Source organism: Calliopsis andreniformis, chromosome 2 (assembly GCF_051401765.1).
Source record: "Calliopsis andreniformis isolate RMS-2024a chromosome 2, iyCalAndr_principal, whole genome shotgun sequence".
Classification (NCBI taxonomy): domain Eukaryota; kingdom Metazoa; phylum Arthropoda; class Insecta; order Hymenoptera; family Andrenidae; genus Calliopsis; species Calliopsis andreniformis.
The window spans coordinates 16,734,827-16,761,236 of NC_135063.1; the positions used below are offsets into that span (position 1 = coordinate 16,734,827).

At 42.8% G+C, this 26,410-nt stretch overlaps 1 protein-coding gene across 4 annotated transcripts; it reads left to right on the forward strand.

Annotated features, from left to right (window-relative positions):
* The first annotated feature begins 652 nt into the window (after positions 1–652).
* Ae2 (anion exchange protein Ae2) lies at positions 653–26,385 on the forward strand. Of its 4 annotated transcripts, none has more exons than XM_076392511.1 (10): positions 653–1,267; positions 12,448–12,650; positions 19,230–19,440; positions 19,598–19,679; positions 19,833–20,198; positions 21,193–21,880; positions 22,278–22,340; positions 23,631–24,225; positions 24,378–25,485; positions 25,569–26,385. In XM_076392511.1, the coding sequence occupies exons 2-10, from the start codon at positions 12,597–12,599 to the stop codon at positions 26,239–26,241; spliced, it is 3,840 nt and encodes a 1,279-aa protein (XP_076248626.1). In that variant the 5' UTR covers positions 653–1,267; positions 12,448–12,596; the 3' UTR covers positions 26,242–26,385. The 4 variants fall into 4 exon arrangements, with proteins under 4 accessions (XP_076248626.1, XP_076248627.1, XP_076248625.1 ...); XM_076392512.1 differs by lacking the exon at positions 653–1,267 and adding an exon at positions 10,829–10,880; XM_076392510.1 differs by lacking the exons at positions 653–1,267; positions 12,448–12,650 and adding an exon at positions 17,795–17,973.
* Positions 26,386–26,410: the final 25 nt, after the last annotated feature.

Below are 26,410 nucleotides of genomic sequence, written 5' to 3' on the forward strand. Positions count from 1 at the left end.
CTGTGTCACATGAGCAGGTGAACGGGAAAACGTCATAGCAGTTTATAGTCCGCAGCGGACGTCTCTATTTCGTCTTGTTTGATAGGAAACGACGGTAAACGACAGTAAACGAAAGGAAAGGAAAGATCAACATGCGACCAGTGACTTTTAAGGACGATCGTGTGTCATCGTACTCTGTGTTGCGACAAAAATTACTTTATGGACCCTTCGAATCGAGCGCCTCTCTGTAATCCACTCGATATTCACGAGGAGCTTCGCGAGCTACCATCAATAAATATAATGTACATTTTTTTGCAACGAGCCTGGCTGTTTCACACCTTTCTCTTTAAATTGCTATTGCTTTCATTAAGATAAAGATTCGTAAAACGTTTTACATACGCTACTTGCAGTGCTCGATCTGTTTTCCACAATTGCTTTACCGATACGCATTCAAATTCGTTCAAATAGTTAAGTTTGGTAAATCTGTTTCTTTTTTATGCTATCTTCAAATTGTCAAGAATAAGCAACATTTTTATATATGCGTAAGAGGTTAAAGTCTCTCATTTACTTAAAAAATTAACGCGAACTTTCGAAACGATCCAATAAATTGTAAAAAGGGTAAAAAAATGTGTATAGAAGAAAAGGTAATACCTCTTTTCCATAGTATGAAGGTTTTTTCTTTTTTTAAGCAATCACAAATCGTAATAGGTTGAATCGCGATAGAAGTTTCATGCGGTACATGATAGACAGCGCTGCGGTACGATTGGTCGACGTAGAAATTTGATTCCGTTTTACTCTTTCCTTTTCTTTCTCCCCCTCTCTCTGCATCTTCTTCCCCCTGTATGTTTGGCTCGGCCCTCGGCCGCGTGCACCGGTTAAGCCTCTCCAGACGTTAAAGGCAGTTAAAGAAGGATCGAGTAACGTTTCCCCGAGGAAAGTCGCATCGTGAACGGCGTCCTCGACCGAGCAGTGCCGAACAGTCTGTCACTGACAGTGGATTCGCGACAACGCACTCTCCTGTGTATTATCATCCTGTGAACGTGCACGTGCCGGCTTTCGAGAAGGGAGACTAACTTGTTAGATGCGCTAAGCCAGGAAGACTTGGCGTTCGACCCTTCTGGCATAGACGGATCGCTTCAAAACAATGATCGTTCGCTCAACTGACTGAAAGTAACCATCAAATTACCGACAAACCGTCGAAATAGAAGCGTTTCACTTGTGCCGATCACAGTCAACACGACCACGCTACCTCCGCTAACGGCTCGACGTTTATCGATTCCTGACAAAGGTATGTACCATCAACGTTCTGATCTTTCTCTGTCCCGATCGATCCTGGTTATATGCATATGAGAACATTTCTCGCGTAAATTTAGAAAATTGTACGGCTATTTTCATCGTCTTATTACATCCACGTGGCTACTACATTTTTCTTCTCTCGTTCAGTTACAAATTCCACCTTTTTATTGCGTTTTATTTTTATTTCTCTTGTTTGGTGTTTTCATTTTGCTTGATTGTCTCTTACTGTTTGTATGACATTTTACAGCTTCGATTCGTTAATCATATTTTACTAATGTTACGGTTAATATTCTAGTATTAGTAGCTTAAATATGTTAAAGATTTTGTTCAAAGAGTTCGGCGTAATATTCAATCTGCCTAGGAATCGTTCGAATCTGTGATTTACGGATAATTACGTTCGCCGATGTTCGATTACCTTCACAAGTCAAAGTAGTCGGTTGCATTTGTTTTCATTTCTGCGAAAAATCGAAGATTTCTTCGTACGTTCGCCGACGTTCTTTTCATGAGAAGAAAAACATGATTATGACGGTCTGTTTCGTGCTATTCGCGTTATGAAACATATTCTTTTCGAATCGCAGGACAAAAACCGTTATGGGCGCTGTCGCTTACCGCGATGTACCAGCCGTTCTTTTTAATAGAATATAATAAAATTTAATATAGTAAAACAGTCTGTTTTTTCCCATACAAATTTAAAAATCTTGTACAATGCCGACGGAGCATAACTTTCGATTTATAAGTAGATACGTGCGTTTAAAATTTCTAAATGGCTACGAAAGACAAAGTGGCGTCATGACAGGTTAACCTGTACAATTAACGATTACATGAAACTAAAAGAGTAAATAAACGGAACAATGGAACAAGCAGTTATTCGGCTTCCGGTTCACAAGTACTCACGTTGCCATATTATTTTATCAACGTTCCGTACAACACTATTTGATCAATTTGCCGTTTTATAGTACTAAAAGATTTCGTAATCGAAAAATTCCATTATGTTTCTGAAATTGGTCGTTAATCGTACCATACCGAAAGCAACTATCCTAAAAATCATTGGACTTACGTGAAAGACTTTAAAGAAAATCTATTTGTACTGTACACGCACCAATCGATTAAATCGATTCGAGAAATGTATCGCGACTATACGTTTCGTCCATTATACGAAGTAGTCCACCTTCTTTTCTTCATACGCCATGATTCATAAAATTGTCTAAAGTTCTCTAACAGGCATTTCGATTGTCTTTTTCATCTTGTAGACACTATCGTAAATTGTAAATACAGTGATTCAACGAATTTATGAAATAATGTTCGGGGGGTAAACATTCAGCAGGTGTTATATTATCTGCGTTGCTGAGTAACCATCACTTATCGCTACATGCCCCTTTACTGAATTGCAATGGCGGACGTACAATTCTGCTATAATCTGATATAATACTATCAAAATACTTCGTTCAAAATTTGATTTGTATTCAAAATTTGATTTGAATTCAAAATTTGATTTGGATTCAAAATCTGATTTGAATTCAAAATTTGATTTGAATTCGAAATTTAATATTTTGAGGTTACTGTTTGTTAAAACGCCAGAAATGGTCTTTCTCATTCAGCAGTTCAGACCGCATAGCAACTCCAACTAATAATCGCCAAGTTTTTTCCTGCGTATATTCGAGACCCGTTGTGGTGGAACCGTTGCGAGTTGCAACAAATCATTCAGTATTCCCGGAATGCCTGCGTTAACGCAGATTCAGTTCTTCAGTTCGTCGGTGAAATTGGCCACGTGGCTGTGGTTAGCCTTGGACCGAGAACATTCGTCAATAAACTATAGACGTTCTTGAAACTTTCGCTCTCTTCAAGAGAATGGACAAAAATTGTTTGCGTATTATATCACTGATTTTGTTTCAGAATTCCATACAATTGAAGCGTATTTTTTGTCCCGCTATTGTGCGTGACGAAAGTTAATTGTGTGCTAAATTTGACGTGAAGGTTTGCAAATCAATTTTTTGAGGTTTAACGAGTCACTTTATCTAAAAGTCACGTTGTAAACACAAGTTCGTGCGTGACGCGCCAAGGTCATTAGGAATATTTTCGTGGCAATTTTGATGGCTACCTGATTTGGTTGCGACCCATATGTTGGCTGGGGGCTCAGTGTCGCAAGATTGTAGACTCAACAAACGACGTTTTAGTCTATTGAAATTCGTCAGAGGAATTTAGTTTCTCGCTTGTGGCGCGTCGCATGACGCGCTGCCACTACCAGCCTTTTGCAATACCTTAGGTTGCAGGAAGATGTGGCTGAACTTCCCGTTTGGCAAATACTTGAAAACGTTACACGTCGCGATAGTCATTCTACTCGTTTTTTATTTCAATCTTTTCGGATGCCGAATACCTTGCAAAATGCAGCATTCCTCCTTACACCCAATAGTCTTATGATTTCAATCCCGGATCCCCGAGTCTTTAGCCCACGTGTGACGCTATTCGTTCCTTTGACTCGCATGCAAACGGACGGTCCAAAATGCAGCGATAACAAACATCTACAATTTATGCTGGCGATTCTCGTAACTTGAAAATTCTGTCATCTAATTTTAGGCCAGAGATTTGCTTTGGAAATGTTTTATTAGTTAGATCGATAATTTATATCCATTGTTGCGCTGCTTGTTTATTCTTCGATAAATCCTCGAAAAAGCATTTCGTGTTGTACATACCTCAGATTGACATTCGTATAATCAGTGTCTATCAACTGAAACAGATTAAGTCATATTTTTTGCGATAAAAGTGATTCATTTGGTTAATAATTAACAGCTGTACTGGCGCAGAACTCCGACCGAGGTGAGGCGACGAAAGCCCCGCAATCTTTATTCGTACGTAATCAACCGTAATGTCCGTCGATGAGTCCCAGGCGCCGTAAGTCGAGGCGATTAACGATGATTCGTTGTTCGAATGCGATGTGTCCGTTCTTTAATGACATCCAGCTGTACTAACGTCTGCATTTGCGGTTAAATAATAGCGCGACTCAGTTCTCACGCAGTTTCAAAATGTAGAACATCGTAATTAGTCTAATTGAATTCGCATTGGCAATTTTTTCTCTTCTGAAATAATGCTTGATAGATGCAACACACTTGACTACCAGTATATGTACGTACAGCAGCATTTGAATATTTGAAAGTGGCAAAAATAGCGAATAGAATTTTGTATCGTAGTCAGCTGTTGCGTTCTATCAGTTTGTTAGAGTACGAGATGCGCGTGCGAGAGAAACAATTATCGGCTAATTCGTTTGATTCGAGTTTTATGTGTTTGTTGGGCGCGTGCGCGATTGACAGCGGTCACGAGTTATGGTCTGGTTTTCAATCTACTCAATCGAGTCGACCGCCACATTGCCGACACATCACGCCTCGACGAATCACCTAGAGTACAGAGAAGCCGCTCTCACAAAAAACAATTTCGTCGAATTAAATAGAGACTCGACTTGATCAATTAACTTACACATAGAACGTTCACTCTGACAGTATTCTATAAGTTCAACTAATTTGAATGCCAATCACTGAAAAGATCAACATACCGAACAGAAAATTAATCAGATATACGATATCCGTGTATGTGTACCTACTTTGTAAGAAGTTATCGCTCGGAATTACATATTTGCATTCTTCCTCTCGAGAAAGGCGCCTAACGCGAGACTATTCTATATGTACATATACACACGTTGATTTGTCACAGACGGTGGGATCTTCCGTGGGTTTAGCAACGATGCATATCAATTCGATAGCGGTAGATTTATTACATCGACAACGATATCGTGTGCGCTATTAATCGCTGCACACAACATGCATATCAATTGATGTGGGAAAAATGTTTTCACGCTCGCGTGGTTGCGATAATCTCGGTGTACTGACCGGCATCGACATGGACATCACCTCTTCTGTTATGTATTCATACATTTATACTTATCGCGTTTCCAGTAGAGCGATTAACATCTTTGTGGCACATCTCGCATCGCAAAATTAGTTTGCCAAACCCTTCGAGATTATTGAAACTAAAAATTTCTTTATTTGTCACTTACACTTGTGTCAATAGCGTGAACAGGTGTAGGAAGACCTGTCATTATGTGACATCTTAATCAAACGTGGAAAAGTAATTTTGACTTTGACTTTTGCTACAATTCTCTTCGTCTGCCTGTAGAAATTCGCATTACATAACTGTAGGAAATCAGTGCAACACTGTGGGCGTTTCCCACTTGAAATTTTGTCCTCGATGAAATTCAACGATCGCAAGAATGTGTTCGTGGACGTTTGAAGGGCAAATTTACGCTGATGAAAAAGTAAGAGGGAGATGAGGGCCTATTTAGAAACTGTTCTTTGAAGATGGTGTGCGAAACGGGAACGTGGTTCCATCGAGACTGGCTGCCTTGAAGTCCTAAGAAAGGCAAACGGCGGTGTTGACAAGTTCGCCAGTATTCTTCAGCGTCTTTGCGTCACTGTTAACGTGACATCGTTGTATTTTAACCTTCGCTGGTGTACTAATATTAGCGGAGACAAAAGGGGAGTTGTTCGTTTATGCAGACAACGCGTTAACGCATCCACTTTCAATTAGAACATTATTTTGGATAATTCCAATCGCGAGTGGAGTAAACAGTGGCCTATTTCGAAAAGAAATTGGATGCATATTGGGTGAATTTGAATTGGTAATTTTTCGTAGATAAACGTACGTACACATGTTGTGATCCCTTAAGAACCACTGGCGATGGGTGAGCGTCACTGGTTGGTTGGCTCATGGCTCTATGGCCCCGGGTGCATAAGCTCGAAGGCGAAGCGATGCCTGCAGCGATCGGTGCACGAGGTGGCAATGGTCAGACTGGCCACAGGTAGTCGATTCATCGGCGGCCAAGTAGAATGGGCTCTGCGTTCGACGAAGTAAGCATCGATTGGGGGGTCCCTGTCGTCCCTGTCGTCCCTGTTATTCGTGTGATTCGCGTCAGTCGGTCGTAGAACCGACAAGCTGGTCCGCAAGTAAATGGTGCTCGCTGCTAGACTCGGTAGGTCGGCTTATACCCTTCTATAGTCGGTCCGCGCAGGTCTGCGAGCCGAACGAGGGAGAAAACGTCGAGAAGCGCACAGAGAGACGCTGCGTCTCCCCAGGTACGTAACTAGACGACTGCTTCGAGCATACCGCAACCCCTACTAGAACCTTCTTTCATCTTAATCTTCGGTTCCTTTCTATCGCATCTTTTAGTCTACCCGTTAAAGGTTAATCCTTTGTGTCCCAACATGCATGCCTTCCAGGCACAAATATGTCACTAATAGAACTTGCGTTGAAGATATTAAGGGTGTACATAACAGACTTCATAATTCATTACTGGATTCAAATTCTCCCTTGATAACAACGTCGTTTCGTCGAAATACGGTTGATTCGTTTATTCTCAGTTGGCGAAGTGTTTCGGATCTATTCGAGCTAGTTGATTTACTAGGGACCTCGAGCTGTTGAGCCAAAAATGATCAAGCCTCTGTTTAAGTTTAAACTCTGAATTCTAGTCAGAATACATTGTGAAATTACGTTTCTGAGATGACTGCCAAGCTAAGTATTTGCATAAGTATAAAGCGAAAATAACAGTAGCCAAATTTCCAATAGAAAAGTGATTGAAGTTTGATAGTTGAAAAGGCATCGAGCAAAGGTACGACAAGCAGAACTGGAATGAGTATACGTGACATTGGAACATTAACAACAGTTGCAAGTTTTCACGAGCCACGATCGAAGGAAGCAGTGGACTATGTAATAAGGCAAGACTGAGTTACTAGACGCTAGTAAACCTTCACTGAATCGTTGATACCTTTTTATCGTAAACGCATGATTTGTCAGAAAAGATTATTGTCTACTTCTGTCGAGTAGAAAAAGTACAAGAAGAAAAAAGGAATTGAAAAAAAATTTCATTTTTTTTTTCGCCGTATATACATACGTACATACATCCTATCTATCGTGCCATAGTCATATTCGCAATTCGAGACCTCGATCAATCGATAAGAGATATCGCTGCACATCAAAGGTATCATTTTAAGGTACCATTTAAGGTATCACAGTTCGTATCATTTTTCCACGATACTCGATTCGTATAGTCTGTCGCTAAGCCGATATTTTGCTCACAGTGGGCTAATCGGATGATACAAAGCACAACGTAGATGTCGCCACATGCGCGTTAATAGCCCTTAATTACACCGTCCATCGCATTTTGCGATAGAAATGAGAAAGATAATCGTCGCGTCGCGTCACGTCGCGTCCCGTAGCGTCGCGTAGCGTCGCGTAGCGTCGCGTATCAGTTCGTTCAGCGAGTGTCGATCAATAGCGTTTTAGTCTCGCAAAAAAGTAATCCTCTTTCATTCGATGCTTCTCCATTACCGATAGATTGACTTAAAGCTTTGAAGCGAATTCGTTTGTTGGGCGGAGTTGTGAAGCGATTCTACCTCCCGAAGTATGCATGTCTGTATCTTGTAGGAAAATCGGGCAACGCGTGAACACAAATTTGGTGGTGTCACGGTAAGCCAAGCCCCTGGTATCTGGTATATAGGATCGATGAGCGGCTAGTCTCATGCAGGTTGTAGAACTCGTTCGAAATGTACGAAAATGGCGAAGCTTCTCGATTGAATGCAGGAGCCGTGTTAGCAGTGTCGATCGTTACGGTAGCTTTTCATCGGATGATTTATTAGGTGACCTGAGCCCGGCACACTCAAACGCGCTGTCCACGCGCGAAAAATGCAAATAAATTTTGCTTATGCAATCCGCGCGCAATCTGCCTGGTAAACGACTACCAATCAGGCATCGTTAATAGCGGAGATTTATTGCCCGGCCGGTGTTCTTGCAATGCTCGATATCGAAAGACAGACTGCAATCTCTCGCTATTGTTCTAGATATTATGCACACTCCATCAATTGTAGAAGTATCCAAACTTCTTCGTCAGCTGTTTGTTCATTCTTCGAAGAATGCGTACATAGAAACAGGACGCGTTGCACTATACGTATGAAGCTGACAGTCGACAGACAACCGAGAAATCGTGTTTGTTGCAAGTCGCTGTAAAGAAAGATTGTCAGAACGAAATGACGACTGTTCGTGAATAACACAAAAATATGAGAAGTTGTGGAAGAAGGGATTGCGACAGGTGGGAATAACGCTGTTCGCACAATGTTCAATCGATGATAGCCTTAGCATTGTCCAGCTCGGAGCATGCACCATGACCATTCTATCAGCCCTGACCTAGACAGTTCCGTGTTATATTCATGTCATCGTTACGGCCCTTGTAATTAATCACTCTTTTTCTTCAAATATTTACTTTCACATAATATGGTAATATGCATTCTCACAGTGCGCATTCTGCTGCTGAGGCTTCTAACGAGCGTCAAATGTTACGTTTCCTCGTCGGAACATCGTAACTGTTGCTTCCCTAGGAACTACTTAGCATACATTGTGTCGAACGCGTGTATGTATATGGGCCGAACCATGCTGAGAGAAGCTAAAAGTAGAAATAACAGAAAAAGAGTGTGCAAGGTTGAACGCACGAGCGGTAGCAGACGCGAACATTGAGCCAGAAGCATGATAGAATTTCTTTCATTCCGTGAATGAAAAGTACGTACACATATACATTCTTGTACTATGTGTAACGAAGAAACGACAAACAAATGTTTATTGGGCTCTCGTGTCACGCGGAAAGCATTTAAGAACCTAAAACGTTTCTGAGCTCCCTCCTCTCGACCAAGCGATGTCTCGTGACACAATTAAACGGCATTGGTAACGAAGTTAACAGGCAGTCAGCGACAATTGAGGGTGAAAAGCGGGAAAGACGCTCCACCATGTGATAAACATTTCTCGCTGCTACTAATATACACCAGCACTGATCACACCCATGCCGACCACCTAATTGGATCAATTAAGCTACGGCCGCTGCTTCGTCTGAAACAACTGCGTAATCTGACGAAAATTTCAACCTAATACCGGTTCTCGCATTTCTCTACCGCGTCTTAAACAATTAACTATGAATTTATTGTGGCTGACAGATGATCCTCAACTTCTGGCCAGTTTTTCCTACTCCTGAAGCGAGACCAGCAGATTTCGCAAGGTGTTTCAAAGATCTACTCCAACTATTTGACCACGAATAAATCTTCGAAACAAAACGATTGAAACTCGGTTGGAGAGAAAGGAGCGCGTCGCGCCGCACAGCGCCGCGTCAGTTTCTCCTCTCGCGTGCCTTTTGTAGTACAAGGTTACGCAAGCAGGGGAGCTCGAGGTTTTCGACCTGATTTTACAAATGTCTTTCAATATCTGTGTTTCGCGTAACGTATCTCTTTTCGCCACGGTATACGTTGCTGCGGCGTTTCGAGCAACAATTTCACTTTGAGTCTGTAACGCAATTTAGCAAGTATAACAATGACGAAGCATAATAGCGTAGTATTAGTACATAATCTGTGTATCACATTCGGAATATTTTTACCATCGTATCTATAGCGCATGATTTCAAACTCTTGGAGGCTTTTCTCAGTTTACCCTTTACAATAGGTATACGTGTCGCGTCGGGAATTCGTTTCGTGTTGTTTGAATATTTAAAACGGAGGTAAACCATAAAACTTGACAGCGTGCACGAAACATGCCCCTACGCCTGTCACTACATAATATAGATTTACTTATTCATTGGCTTTTACTGGGTCACATTCATCTGCGTACTATATGAACATGTACATGTAATTTATTCGTAGACGTTGTGAATCATTTACGAATATTATGTTACCATTCCACGCGTAGTGCCTGCTATCGATGCCTGGTAGTCGTCGTTTGTTCGTTTTAATGAAAATCAAGTTCTTGGTCGAATTCATCTGATATTATTTATACGGAGTTCCATTTCAAAAATCAAAAATATCCGACTGCCGTTTTATTCGGCTCTATAGATACTTGATAGTCTTAATACTGTAATTGTACGTGCCTCTGTACCGTTACGGAAAACTTCTGCGGCATTGGAAAACTCTACTTCTGTTATTTTTTTATTTTTTTTTTTTTTCCTCTCAAATAAAGTAGTCGTCTGTTACATAGCTGTTGGAACCTCAAACTAATTTATCAATTATGAGTGATTCGTGATCATTGCGTTTTAAAAATGTAAAGAAAGAAATGAATGACGTGAGTTACGATAGCGTAGCTTTCCTCGTTCATTCCTCGCTAATCGTTATCTTCCTTCGTATAGTATCGAAACGAACGTGAAGAACGTATCAATGACGTGGTTTCTGTAAACGAGTTCTCGCCCAAGCGTAATTCGGGTGGCACTGCGTAAGGCGCGTTATCACAAGCAACTCGAACGATACGCTCCAAGTTATGATATAGCGTAACAAAGAAGCTGAGATGAAAGAACGCAATTCGATGTAACACACCGCGACAGGCGGCAGGTGGTGCGTTGACAAAAGGGTACCATCGTTTTGTTCTCGAGTCGGTTGTTTTTCGCAAGATCTTTTCATCTGGCAACACCTTTTCAATGCTTGGCTACGCCACAGACCATGCTCGTCCGTTAACGAGTTTCCACGTCGAACGTGAACGATATTCCAAAAAGAGGCACGCTGGATACCTTCGGGAAAGGAGTTACTACCACGTAGCGGCAGGTACTTAACATTTTCTTCGAAGCAACCAATCAATTCCTCGCGTATTATTCCCGAATTATTCAGAAGTTCTATTCCAATTGTACTATTTAACCTCCGATTATGTCCTCGACAGTCACACAAATCCCTCGAGCCATGAAATCCTCCCAAGGATTATAGCTCGACGATTTTCATTTCAAATTGTACGTAGGGAATCCTCAATAAAGTCGTAGGCAATTCATTTTGCAAACAATGCTGTTGGTCACGAATTTTGCTGGCACGAATAAATACCACTTAACGAAAATTGCGTGCTTCTCGATGTGATCGTGGATTCTTTCCTTTCGAACGACTCGTATAATACATTTTATGTGCTCGTTTAGTAAGTCGCTAGAACAGGAAAAAATAATTCGAAATGATGGTGAGAAGGGGAGAAAAAGAAACGCTGCTCGTCTTCTACGAAGCGGTAAAGCTGTTTTCTATTCCCTGGGATTTTATTACTCCTCCCGGAGATTTATCTGTTCCCGAATAATAGACTGTGTGGATTAGAATACCGTGGTGAAGAATAATAGAATTGGTGGTTCATTAAGGGGTGTCGTAAATCACTGGATTGCGCCGTAAATCAATCCACGAGCAATAAAGTATGCACACACCTCCGTAAGAACCCATTCCTCCTTTCTTGATTCTGATGTTGTATCTTCGCTACGATACATTCGAAAGGTACGCGTAAGTACGAGTTAGTTTTAACTCGTGTACTCTGATAACACTCATTTGGATTCGCTCATTACGGACATACATAAGTGTCTAAGATGATCTCACAGAAAGCCAAGCTTGCAAAACTCATGTGCGTTCAAGGAACTCTGACTAATCGCGATCCACAGTCTGCATTGCTATTTTAACGGAAATGGAAAGTTAAACGTTATCAAATTTCTGAAAACGTGTTGTAGGTCTGAAGGGAAGTAACGCTTTTCTTCTAGGGCCGAGTAACCCTATCGAGAAAAATTTGGAAACGTTGAGAATCGTCGAAGCGTGTTGATTTATTTCGCTATATTTATACCGCGAATGTTACGCCACGACGACGACACGTTATTCATCAGCTTGTATTGGAATGGTCGGTCCTTCTGGATAGACTTGTCGCGTTGTTGGTTGCTCCGAAGCGAGTTAGTCAGTCAGTCGGTCGGTCACTGTTGTCGCGTTGCCTTCTTCTCGACGTTAAGCCCGACCGGCGCGACGACCGCTCGACAGACCTCAGCGATCCTTAGTTCACGATCAAGTTTTCTCGAGATCACTCACGATTCTCTTCGTCGTCCCCGTGACACGATAAACGGGACAGTTACTTTTCAAGGTACGCACCTGCTATCTGATTCATCTTCATTTTTTTTTCCTTTTTGCCATCGCATTAGCGATGAAGAACCGCTTTCAACTTTTATTCTTTGTTGCTTTAAATCCGTTTTTTAAAGAATAGAGTAAGAATAGTTAAGAACAGAGTTTCGTTTATTTTTTCAAGGTTGTCGTGAAATCTCCTAAACGAATAATGTAACGTAAGACTGAAGAGTTTGAAATAGAAATTGATATGCGTAAAATTGTTGCACAGCTAGCAGAACGGAGCTGCCATCTCAGCGACTCCTCCACATGTGGACATCGCCGTCCCGACTCAGGATCGGTCGAGCACCCAGGAAAAAGACGACACCCTAAGCTGATAGCTGCTGTAACTGCTGTAGCAGCTACCACAACCGGTGAGCGATGGAGAATACTAAAAGGAAATTATCTTTCCTTGGATTTGGCAAAAGATTATCGGTAAGTGATCACTTTTTCCTCGAGTTTCGTCTTGCAGATTAGTTTGTACTTGTTGCCAAACGCGTGATCTAATTACGAAGAAAAACACCGAGCATGTGACCAGACAAGCCACGATTTCTCTTTGCACCATGAGTTAACACGATTTCGATTTAGTGGCATCATAGATTTAGCGGACCAGCTCGAATTTCACGAGACCACTTTTACATCATAAGCGAACCTTTTTTCATTATTCTCTCGCGCTTCATGAATACTAATCACGCTTCGCACTTACGGAATTTATCTTCGCTGTTGTCCATCTTCACAATTATGCTGACAGGCAGAAAAAATGAAATTGGACGCGTTCACGGTATAGGTATCTACGTATTTCTCTTGCGAAGTACGGCAATTTGCACATCTGCTCACGCTACAAAATTACTTTAGCAGACTTGTGATACATTTTAGGAAGTTGAGACGACTCAGAGTTTTTTCATTTTCTGTCACTCTGATAAGTTTAAAAAGATTGCTAACTTTATTCTGACTCCATTTCACTCGAAAAGTGTTTGCCCCTTGGGAGGTACTACTTCAACGAAACGCAATGTCTTCTTATAGTTTCGCTTATCACGAAGGGTAAATTATCTGCGTTCTCGAGATTTCCTTCAATTGAGAGCAGCATACACTTCTCAGACCCGAAGTTCTTTTCGGGTCGCATAAGAAATGTATAACTCGTTGCACGATTGAACGATTGAAATGCAAAGCAAACGATCGATGATGGAATTGCCTTTGCGGTTTCGCGTTACCGACACACCCCCCGCCTTTCGCGACTCTCTACTTACTGTATGAAAGGAATTAACGTTTCGTGCATGATTGTACAACTATTCGCTTTAGGACCATAACGAACTTCATGATCGCTAACCTCGGCTCCAGGCTGCTGCTAATAAATTTCGCAATCGTTCGCGGAGAGTGTTAGCCAAGTTTGTTCGCGACATTAAAAAAATAATTATTATTAGGAATTTGCCCTGTGCAGTAGGTGAGTAGGTAGCATTATCTCTGAATTACTACTTTATCGAATCCGTATATCACTCTCGCCAATTATTCTTCGGCAATTTGATTTGGCGGGTTCGATCAACCAATCGATTGAATCGATGTCATTATTTTGCTCTTTCGGAAAGGTATAAATGCAACTCCAGAAAAGTGGTTCTCCCCCAAACTTTGGGGTCTCTTAGCTGACGATAAGTATCCCATGAGTACTCGCTCAAGGGATGAAAGGTCTCCCCTTCCTTTAACCCTTGACCTTTTCCATCCCCAACAGAGCGGGGTTGTCTCATGATCTATGCTCAGTCTTCTTTTTCCATCATCCCTTTCTTGCTTCCTCTTCCCTCTTTTTTATCTGTTGAAAGTAGCGGTTATTATGAAGTGCGTAGCAGAGAAAACATAAGGAAGAAATTATTCGGATATGTTGGTACGTCGCCAACACGAGGATACTTATCTATGCTTTCACGAATGAGCATCTACTTTTTTCCTGTTATGTCAGCTATTGAAGATTTGATTGTTAAAATCATAGAGGTAGAGTTTTTAGCTGTGACTGAATTCGATACTTGTACTATATGGACAAGTACACACTCTCCAGCGTCTTACATTAAATAATCATTGACCCTCACCCGTTGACAATCATACCAATCAGTTGGCACGAGCTTGTCTCGCCTGAAGTTAAGCGTCACACGGTCAAACGATAATCCACAATACCTTTGCGTGCACGAATCTGACGAATTGGGATTCACCTAATTTATTCACAAATCGACAATGTTTCTAGATTAAATAGGCTAGTTTTGTCCTAACGACCATTAATAACATAGGAATCATTTGAATTATCGTTTAACTTGTCATTTGTATGATAAATAGTTGTTTCGAATGAAATGTTGAATGTACTTACTGATATTTTCGATAGAAATATCTTTGCTGGTTGTTTTCGTAGTAGTTGTTAGTACCGCTAGAATTGAAGGAGGACAAAGTGAGTGATATTTGTTGAACGCATTGCGTAAGTTAGCGAGATTGAATTCTACTACGCATCGATTGTATCCCCAAGAAGATTCTGATCTCGCACGGCCGTAAATTCTGAATCTGTTTGCAAATATCTTGTATAGAAATTTTATTAAATTAGGGTCGCAAGTGGATCCAATCACGAAAGAGTGGCATTATCCCGCTGTAAGTCGAATCGCGTGCAGTGTCGAGAGATGTGTAAGTATGTAGGAACGGCGAGCGGTCAGCTAGGCGATTAACAGGATCGAGCGATGCAGCAACATGACGAAAAGAGCTTTCTGATTGTCCTAACGCGACGACTAGTGAGAAACGATAAACGCGTTAGGTCTGCCTGTCTCCCCCCCCCCTAAAGTCTCGACCCTCTTAGTTGTGCTCGACAACGCATCGCTGTCGGGGAGCACTTACGCAAGGCCGGAAGCCGTAAATTCGATTACAAGACCGGTGTCAATCGTGGCCGCAGTATCATAAAGGTTGATTGCGTGGTAACGTGGACGAAAAGGGTGGCGGGCCCAGCTTTTATGGGAGTATGCTGCTGCATATCCATCCATCGGAGAAGGATTCGGTCCATGGTAACTCCTGCACCCTTCAAGGTGATTATTCTCTGCTTTTTTCTTCACAGCTTGATTTACTCCTCTTGCGCCAACCTATTACATACTTGACGTGTTGTTGCGTTCTTTCTGCTTTCTGCAATCGATACTGCAGCTGTTGTAATCTTTCCCGCAGTTTCTTCTTCGTCTTCTTCTTTCCTCTATTTTAATGCGAACTTTATCTGTCATCTCTAATTCATTTCTCTATTTGAAATTGGGAATTTTCTGTCGTCATCGCAGAAGTTAAAGAAATGCAAGGTCGAACAGATATAGTCCTAGACTGCGCAAATTAAATTCTGTTTCTAGAAGTGCATCCGATACGAAAAAAAGTTAATCCTTTTTTTTCTTGAAATGAAATTCATATTCAGAAATATTTCATGTAGATGTGCTGAGCACAAAGAAAGTTGTCGATCACGAAGTTTAATATTTGAAGATTCGAGGGATGTATTGAGAGTTACCTGAAGAGATTGCAACTATTCAATCGATCCTGAGAAAGGTACAAAAGTTCCTCGAGAAGGTCAGGGCAATAACGAGAACGCGCGGATCATCGGAGAAAAGTTATTTTTAACGCTACCTTGACGAACATCTTTCGCATTTCAGTTTCTTTGTCGTCGTTGGCGAAGCTTTTTATACTTTATAGCGACGAAAAATGGTGATGAAGGAAGCAACGACCACAATGAAACCTATCTACATGTAGGTAGAAACTTTGACGAGAAAATGTCGAAGAGATTGCACTCTAATAAAGGGGGAAGATAATTGAAATGCAGTCTTTGAGTAATTAATATCACCATTTGAGTGAACATGTTAGTTACGTCGATAAGCGATCATATTCCGAATAATAGTTGGCACTTTACTCTCTGCGTGTGTCAAAGGAATATTTTTATCCTTGTGGGAAAACATGCTTTCCTACCGAGTGACAAATAACAAACACTGCATCGATTTTCATCGAGCATTTCGGTGGAGCGGTCAGGGGGAGAGAGAAGCAAAGCAGAGAAGCTGTGTGGTTCAGGTTCAAGGTCGCGACAGCAGGAAGCGAGATACGTGTGCGTGTAAACGTGCACAGAGGCCACCAGTCGGCCACCAGTCGGCCACTCGGCGGGGAAACCTGGTCGATGTTGGAAAAGCTCTCTCTCCGTTTCACTTCCCTTCTGTTCGCCAACCGTGCTGCAGCGCCGCCACCGCTCTCTGCCAGCTACCCCTTTCTCGAACAAAACGACGAAGAAGAAGAAGATTCGCAGATTGAATCCTTTGCGCTTTCGATTACGAATCGGTCGGCCAGCAGCATGCGCTGTCTATTCTTCCACTTCCTTGTTGTTCTTAAAGGCCAGACCGTCGAGTTTTAAGGACAGAATATATATACGTATATTCATTGTATGGACAACTTGAATTGGAAATTCTTCAATATAAAATTGCTTCTAATATATAATTGAAATATTCCTCTGTCACTCAAAGTTACTACTACTACTACTACTACTGCTACTACTACTAACTTGTTTCCAAAAATAACGTTAACCTTTGCCGTGGAGTGTAGAGGAAGAGGTTCCACGGTCGGTCATAATTTATACCGTCATGTCAATCGACTTTATAATTCATTGACACACAGCTGTACTCCCGATGAAACCCATGCGACCGATTAATAATGCAATCAGTGATTTTGATTAGCTCGCGTAAGAAATTTCACTGTTGTGCTATGAAGAGAATTTTGAAAGCTAGTTTCACAAGTTGTGACCGATAGGAAGGTAACTAAATAGGTCGATAAACGTGACCTAGGCTTCGGCTAGGTTGCGTCTGTTCGTTATTCGTTTCTCGCGCTTCCGCCAGCTGAGAGAGCTTTCTCTCCTCTTGATGATGGCTGGAACTGCTCCGTAAACGCTTCCTTCTCCCTCTTTGCGATTTCCTCCTTCTTCTCATCTACTCGGAGCGACGCGTGGAGCACCTCCGAGAGGTAGATTTCACGGCCGACTGACACTTGTTGCGCCCACGGCATCGACCAATGACCACAGCCACCCTTCGATGCATCTATTTCCGGACTTACCCGAACGAACGATATTTTCTACCTTCGACAGACTGCTTGGATCAGTAGTATATCTTTCTTTGGAATTGACCGTTAACGCAATGTGCAGCTTATTCGATTCTTTAATAATCGAGCATTCTGACATAGTACATGACATCTGGTCGGCATAGAATGTATCATTTCCCTCTCTGGCAAATGTCAAACTGCGTGATCGTTATTCCCTTGAAAGTCAGTGATCAGAAAAAGTCGCGAGAGGGCAAGAAAAGGCGTAGAGGTAGAAAAAATAAGTTGCCGGGAGAAGGTTGGAGGATCGGTCGAAGGGAAAGGGTAAACCTCTCTCCTCTCGGAGGATCCGTCTGGTCGGGGGCCGCGAGCCGCGGCGCGTATGGGGTTGATATCGACCAGGGGCTGGCGCCCCTCGGCCTCCGCCGCCACACCAGCCGCCACACCAGCCGCCACACCAGCCGCCCCCTCTACGATGCTTATGCAGCTCTCTGTCTGTTGGTCGACAGTAGCGCTACTTTCTCTGTCGGTTTCGGTTCTCGGAAGTTGGGAGCTGCGAGCACGAGCCGACCGGCCGGGTGTCACTTCGGCCCGGGATGCCATGCCCGAGGCTGCCGCAAACACCTCCGGGAAGTCGTTCCTCCAACGAGCGTCGGGCAAGGTTCTACGCTGGTTACGTCGCTCCTTGCGCTCGAGCCACCAGGTGATACCTTTCCCACTGACATATAGTGTCCCTTGCATCTTCTCATCCTTCGAAACGTAGAAACGCGAACATTTCTGCAACTGATCGTTTCCCTATCATCGTAGACGCTTTCAGGCACCCCTCATTTTTCTCGCTCATTCAGATGAAGCATCGAAAACTAGATTTTTCGCGGAGACACCAATCGCCCAAACGGATGATCGGTGGTTATGTACAGTGGTTTGGTTTGGGTTCTTTTCGTGAAACGTTTCTTACCCATCGTCTTGACATGTTTCATTTCGAGTATATTGAAGTTGTGTCACTCTCAGTCACCATCAGAATCGAGATATTGCCTAACGTTGTCAAATCTTTTGCTTTCAATTTTCTTTTCATTTCAATTCTCTGCAGCTGATTTACGGGTTGACCGATTTCGAACATTTCCTCGAGGCTCCGTGGCGTGACGTAATTCGAGACACAATCGAGCATCCCCAACAAACGTACTTCTCTCTTGCAATTTACGCAGTGCGCGGAATCTAAATAGGTATGCATCGAACTGTTCGAGTTGACCCTTAATCACTCTCTGACTGACACTGGCGGTCATTAATGACCGCGCCACCCTCTCGCTGACAGAATTAATTCCGTATTTCACATAAATACTCATGCTGACGTTTTCCTTTCTCGCACCTGCACCATTGCTGTCATCGTAAAATCGCCCAGGAATGAAAGAAACGAGGAGAAAATGACTTGAGTTGTAAACGAAGCACTGCCAGCTTATACGAGAATTCAGAGCTTGTCACTCACTTTTGAAAAAACAACATTTCTTTTCTTATTCTGCGTACTATTTATATTTACTGTCTCGAATAAATCAATAAATATATTTGTAAATAGTTGGTGTGCTCAGGCCATATCTCCTGGAATTTATGACAAGTCCAGGCATTGTTCTCCATTCCCAAAATATCTCTTGTGATATTCATTTATCAAGAAGTGTGAACATCGTTTGCTCGAAGGTGTCGGTTCTCTTCTTTCAAATAGATCGATATTATCCTCCTGCCTATATCCAACAGCGGCAAGCGCAAGTTAACAGCTCATTGAACACGACAAAGCAGAAAAAAGCTGTAGATACTGACAGAGATTAGTTGAATTTTGAGAAAAATTAGTAAGCGTGGATTTTTCAAGATGATTGGATAATTCATTGACAATCTCTGTGTTCATTTCTAGGTATTATTCCGTGATCCAGCAACGACTTTAATTAAAATGCTTCCCTTGTTTTCTAATGACAGGTCGACGGTCATGGCACGGAAACGGGACCGGAACTCGACGAAGAGATGGAGAAGGTTTTTGCGATGGACACCGGGGAAAAGTTCGACGTAACCCGTCTCGGCTCGCCCACCGAATCAGCCGGATCCGATCGAGATCGAGATCGCGATCGAGATCGAGATCGGAATCGTGACCGAGGACCGCCGCCGAGATATGGAGATCGTGATTTTAATCGTACGTTTTCCATCCCTCTAAAGCCTTTCCTTGCTTTATCGTTTTTAGACGCGCTGCAATTAAGCGCTTATGTAAGCTTTTAGATGTCCCTTTTCAATTTTCAAACGTAATCAATTTACGCTCCATCGCCGTAAGCTTTTTTTATTTTTCCTTACAGAGCATCGAAAGAGAAACTACCCTCATCCGCACATGCCCCTAAAAAGTATCCATTCGAGATCTATGCGACGACACCTTTCACCGTAAGTCTTTCGTAACTTTACCTTTCTTCGAACTCTTTAAAAAGGTGTTGAAAATCTGGAAAACGTGTGAAAATTTGAAAATTCGGAAATTTGTAATCTTTCGTACTGTACAGTAGATACGTAAAAAAATGGTTGGGTGCTGGATGTTAACAGCGAAGGATCCACAGCGGAAGCTGGTCAAGAAGAAGAGAATGGGCATGGACATGCGGGCAATGGCAACGGACAGGAAGGGGAGGCCATGGACAATGGGCTGTCGCCGACGAGTGTGCAAGATGTTGACGAGGAAACCGCAGAAGAAACGGAAAACGTGGTCAGCAGCGAGAGCGAGGCGCCGATCTCGGAAAGGGCTGCTTCTGGTTTCAGCGACAGCCCGTCCGTTGGTAGCCCGCGAGTGCAGTTCGAGCAGATTAAAGAAGAAGATGGTCCCGCATCGAAAAAAGAGGAGCTTCCGAGCGTCGGTGCACCTGGACTCCACGACGAGGACCGAAAGTGTCGGAGACACCAGAAACACGAGCACAAGTGAGTCCCATTCTTTGCGTGTCTCAGAGAAAGAGAAAGAATCTAATCAATTAAATCAGCTACAGTGGAGACGGGTGAATGTTCTCCGCGAACGTGATATGTCAAGCGATTGCCATCTACGTCGTCGTTGTGCAATGAGTAACAAAAATGTTCGGCGAACGGCGACTACGTACGTGGATTCATGAAAGACAGTATGTATATGAACGGTCTAGGAATAGAAATAGAATAGAGTTCGTAAAACTATATTTTCTATGATTTATATCTTTTCGAAGCGTCGTACTACTTCTGTACTACGGTATACCAGGTACTTGATAGGCATTCTATAGATATGAATATTGATTGTGTGTTCGAATCGTGAAACGATTAAAGATTCAAAGCTTTACAACTTCTTATTAGATTGATACATTCTCGATCAATTAATGCACAACACGAACCTTAATGTTCGTGTATTTAATAATGACTAACAACAAGCCGAAAGTAAAATTTAAGCACGACAATTCCTGTATCGTATACATGGGGCTGTGATATCAGCCTGGCTACTAAATATTGCACGAATATAATCCATTTCCGTATTTCACGATGCGGAAGAGATTGCATAAATCCACGTATATGTCAAAGTTTCCCCTCTTATCTTGAATAATATTCTCGAGGTATATTTTCTTCCAGTGACATTATAATTTCTGGCTCTTTTGGCGTACAGAGCATTAGATAATAGGATTTATTTAGCGGTAGAAGTGCGAATTAGTTTACAATTGCTACCCAATATCACGGCCTCGGCTAGAAATTTACGATGTCTCAACGAGTACATCGATCAGTCTAATGGTCGAGGCCACTGTCATCTGTCATTGCATTCTGTTAATAAGTCTTGTCGATTACCCTTTTTCTCATGTTTCTTCGATACGACATTAGAAGGCACAAAAAGTATTCCTATTCTATATCTCTAAATACTTGTATCCGAAGCAACAGAAAATAATGGAAAGAAATGTTTTCGCAGAAGACACCATCACAAATCACGAAAGTACTCCCTGCAGGAGGACCCACAATGGAGGAAACGTTCGGGAGCTGGTCTCCCAGATGGGCCAGGTGTACTGACGAGAAGAGTAAGCGTGCAGCCGGAGGAGGCGAGCACGTTGCAGGAGCTGGACATCGACGACTTGGAATCGCACAGAAGCGACGATCCACGAGGAATGAGGCGGCACAAAGCTGCCCACTTGACTGTGCAGATCGGTCGCAGGAAGGAGGGTGGCATACCTCATGACACCTTCAAAAAGATGTACGATCACTCCCCTCACGAGGTTTTCGTCCAACTAGACGAACTTTACGGCGTCGGGGAGGAACGGGAGTGGAGAGAAACAGCTCGATGGATCAAGTACGAAGAAGACGTCGAGGAAGGCGCGGATAGATGGGGCAGGCCCCACGTAGCTTCGTTGAGTTTCCATTCGCTGCTTAATCTCCGTCGATGTCTCGAAACTGGCGTGGTTCTCCTCGATCTCGAGGAAAAAGATCTACCGGGTCTGGTATACAGAGTGGTCGAACAGATGGTCGTCGAGGAGTTGATCCTCCCCGAGGACAGACCGGTGGTGATGAGAGCTCTCCTCCTGAGGCATAGACACGTGCACGATCACGATCGTGGCTTTCGGTTCGGTGGGAAGAGAAATTACTCTAGCTACACCAGCCTTCAGGTAATTATCCGATATTATACCAACATCTAGCTTTTTTTTTTTCACTATCTATATATAACCTGTGTGAGCTGCTCGATCACAGTCACTGTTAACTGATACGTACATGATCAATGTGTTGGTTGTATCGTACGATTCTCTTTCTTCGATGCACGAAAATAATGAAAAGTTGGAAAATATACGGTTGAAACGTGTCTCGTTTGTCGCGCGCGAACGGCTTTACCCATCGAATTGAATGGTAATCGCGCGTCGATTGCCAGCCATTCGTTCCGCGTTGAACGAACCGAACGGTTCGACGTCGCGTGTCGGCAAAGAAACCGTTTACCCTAAGATATAATGAATAGAAATCTGTAGAGACGGAAGACCTGACTGAAGGTGTGTCCTAATGTTATTTCCACAGTCCGTCTGTCTGGAAGAGGAAGACGCAGCGCGGGAAGCCTCTGAGAACCATGTAACCCAACATGTAAATCTCTCGTTTCCCGACTCTGACGCAGTATTTTCAACCTTACTCGCTTAGTTTACACCTCGCATATCACCGATCACACGGCCGATAAGTCGCATTTTTAACATTCCATCGGCATGAACTTACAGGGGAATAATAAGTGTTATTTTATCTCGTTACAAGTTTCCGTCCTTTTTCGCAAACTTCAAATCGATTTTATACGCATCAATCGATCGGGCCGCGACATCGTAGCTTCAAGGCGACTAGCGCGTATATGTGCCTAATCTACGTCCAGTTTTAGGAACTTTCTTCTAGGGATTAGTGTTTCGTTTCGGTGATTAACTTGCAGAATCTAATTTTTGATGGTCCTCAGTTTTTACGCTAGACCTGTAAGTCCATGGTAGTTATGGCAAATCGCAACATTATTGATATAGTCGGATGCTTTCGAAAAGTATATAGATCAATCTTAAATCTATTCACTAGCAATAATTTTACGGTTTGCTGACTGTACACACTGCTCCTTCACAGCTTCTACTCCTGTGTTTCTTTCGTTTTCTATATTTTGCATTTTCAGAAAGCTTTGTCGATGTCTGTTTTTAGTATTCGATATACTATCCAGCAACGTGCTATCGATCGCACTGCCGTTTCATTTTGTTTTCTCAAGTGTTATTTTTTCAGATTTCTACTATGTATTTGCTTGTGTATTTTATCTCTCTTCGTCCATATACCTACCTACGTTTCCCAATATACAGTAGCCCACGATTATAATTCTCCATCAGATCTATTTACGATTTCCATTTTCTTCCGATTTCTGCTTTGTATATTCCACTGGAACTTGAACTAGCTTTCAGTCACATTCTATGTATATGGGGTTTTCCATTTATTGTGCATATCCTATAGTTTTCCGTTAGCATCGGATGTTCGAACATATCGTTTTCTTATGGAAAAATATAAGCATGCGACGCGATCTCAACAAATGGAGCACTCTATATATTCGAAACGGGTATTTGTGAATTTCCTAGAATTTCCTAGAATTTTCAACAGAGGCGGATATTCTAGTTTGCCCGAGGTAAACAGAATACGATTAATTAGAAACAAGTTCCATACCTGGAAACTACCAAGAGTACAGACATAGGTAGATATCCGCCTCTGTCTTAAAGAAAACTTTCTCCAGCTTGTCTGAAAAAGGGGCAAGAAAGCCCTTTAAGCTCTCTGCCTAGTCCATCGCATCGTATGCATATCCACCATTAAAAAAGAAATTCCTTGAGATATCGAAATGTTTGTACCAAGTCTTCTTCATTCCCTTCTTAGAACTTAAACGAGGCGAAACCGAAAATCGTGTCATCGAACTTGGCATTGGACAGCAATCACACGGTGGTCGATATGAAGGAAGAGTTAACGTACACTAGCAGTAACGAAGACCTGAAAAGGAGCCACAACGATTACATCCTGAAAAGAATACCGGCTGGAGCTGAAGCGACGGTTGTCCTGGTCGGTGCAGTCGACTTCCTCGATCAGCCGACGATCGCTTTCGTTAGGCTCGCAGAGGGTGTGTTTATTCCGTCAATCACGGAGGTTACGATACCAGTAAGATTTATGTTCACCTTACTGGGACCCAGGAATGCTGATCTAGACTATCACGAAATCGGTAGATCGATCTCAACATTGATGGCCAACACGTCGTTTCACAAAATCGCATACAAAGCTAATGAGAGGCGTGAACTTTTGTCCGCTATTAATGAGTTCCTCGATGATTCGATCGTTCTGCCTCCCGGCGACTGGGAGAGACAGGCTTTGCTGCCTTTCGATGAACTAAAAGCAAAAAGTGAGGCCATCAGAAAACGGAAAGCAAAGGCGCTTGAGGAAAAGAGTAAGCCGATCCAGAGTGAGGCTGCCATTAAGAAAGGTAAGAAGTATTGCACTATTAATTACCGACGAAACGAAGGAGAAGGAAGGAACGTGGATGTCACTGTGCTGTTGCAAGTGCCCATTATTATTTAAAAACATTAGACAAGATTTGGATAAAAATATCGAGAATAACTTGTTTCATTTCTACAGCTCTTCTCGCTGGCGAGGAAGAGAAAAAACCCCACGACGACGACGATCCTCTTCGTAGAACGAAACGTCCCTTCGGTGGTCTGATCAACGACATTAAACGACGTTATTCCTTTTACTTATCCGATTTCACCGATGGCTTGAACTCCTCGTGCCTGGCAGCTGCAATATTCATGTATTTCGCTGCTCTATGCACGGCTATTACATTTGGCGGTCTAATGAGTGATAAAACGCATAACATCATTGGTATTTCGGAGACGTTGATCTCCGGTTCCTGGACTGGAGTAGTAATGGCTTTGTTCTCCACCCAACCTCTGGTCATTATTGGTACAACTGGTCCGCTTTTGCTCTTCGACGAAAGTTTGTACAATTTCTGCCTCGCAAACGAGCTCGAATTCCTAACCGTTAGAGTTTATGTCGGGGCTTGGATGGGGATTATAGCCTTAGCGATCGCTTGTGTCGAGGGATCAGTGTTAGTCAGGTTGTTTACCCGCTTCACCGAAGAAATTTTCACTGGTTTGATCTCTATCCTCTACATTGTCGAAACATTTATTAAATTGTACAATTATTTCGTAAAGAATCCTCTCCTCGACGAGTACGATTTCATTCCTGAGACCAACGAGACATTCTATTGGGAATCGTTGAACGTGACAGAGATGAAAGCCATTTCTCCGGACAATGGCGAGCCGATAGTCATAGCGTTGGATAAACCTCATACTTTGATACCAGTTCGCAGTGCTGCTGGACTGTTAATCAATCAACCGAACACCGCCCTCATGTGTACAATTCTTTGTCTCGGCACGTTTCTCGGAGCTTATTATTTGCGCATTTTTCGTAATAGTCACTACCTAGGACGAAGCGCTAGGAGAGCCTTCGGTGATTTCGGTGTACCAATCAGTATTGTCGTCTTCGTCTTGATCGATTATCTAGCCAAAGTAAAAACGGAGAAGCTGCTAGTTCCGGAAGGTCTGACACCCACCCTGCCTGGTAGAAGCTGGCTCGTCTCACCTGTCGGAATGGATAAACCTATACCCTTGTGGATGGCGATGGCTTGCATCGTGCCAGCATTGCTGGTTTACATCCTTGTCTTCATGGAAACACAAATTTCTGAGTAAGATTGTCATGTTTGTAATTAATAGAATGATAATGGAACGAAGATAAAGAAACTACAGAAAGCATCTTCTTCTTTTTCAGGTTAATTATTGACAAAAAAGAGCGAAAGTTGCGAAAAGGTAACGGCTATCATATGGATATAGTAGTGGTGTGCCTAATGAACGTTGGCTGTGGTTTAATGGGCGCCCCATGGTGCTGCGCTGCTTCAGTCAGATCGTTGACACACGTGTCGGCGGTGACGGTAATGTCCCGCACCCATGCACCAGGAGATAAGCCTCACATCGTGGAGGTGAAGGAACAAAGAGTGAGCGCCCTGCTGGTCGCTATACTAATCGGTGTGAGCGTGTTGATGGCACCGCTATTACGACGCGTACCAATGTCCGTCCTTCTTGGAGTATTTCTCTACATGGGCATATCCTCGACGAATGGCGTGCAGTTGTTCGACCGTATTAAATTGTTCTTCATGCCGGTGAAGCATCACGGCACCGCTAATTACGTTCGACGTGTGCAAACGTACAAAATGCACATCTTTACCCTTATACAAATTCTGTGCCTAGCTGTTTTATGGATTGTGAAAAGTACCAGGGCAGCCCTGGCACTTCCGTTCTTCCTGATTCTCATGATACCTCTGCGGGCTCAGATGAGCCACTTTTTTACCGGCGCTGAGCTACGGGCACTCGACAGCAAGGGATCGGAACACGAGAGTACCGAGGATGAACCAGACTTTTACGAGGAAGCTCCATTACCTGGTTAGATAGTGCCTTATTCGACTTGTTCCGGAACACCTTCCTCCCTTCTCCTTCTTCTTCTAATTCCCTCCCCTTCTGTTCTTTTCCTCTTCCTATTCCCCACTCTTCTTTCTTCTATCCTATCTTGTTCTTTTTTTCCTCCAATTCGAGATACATAAAAAGAGTTTGCAAAAA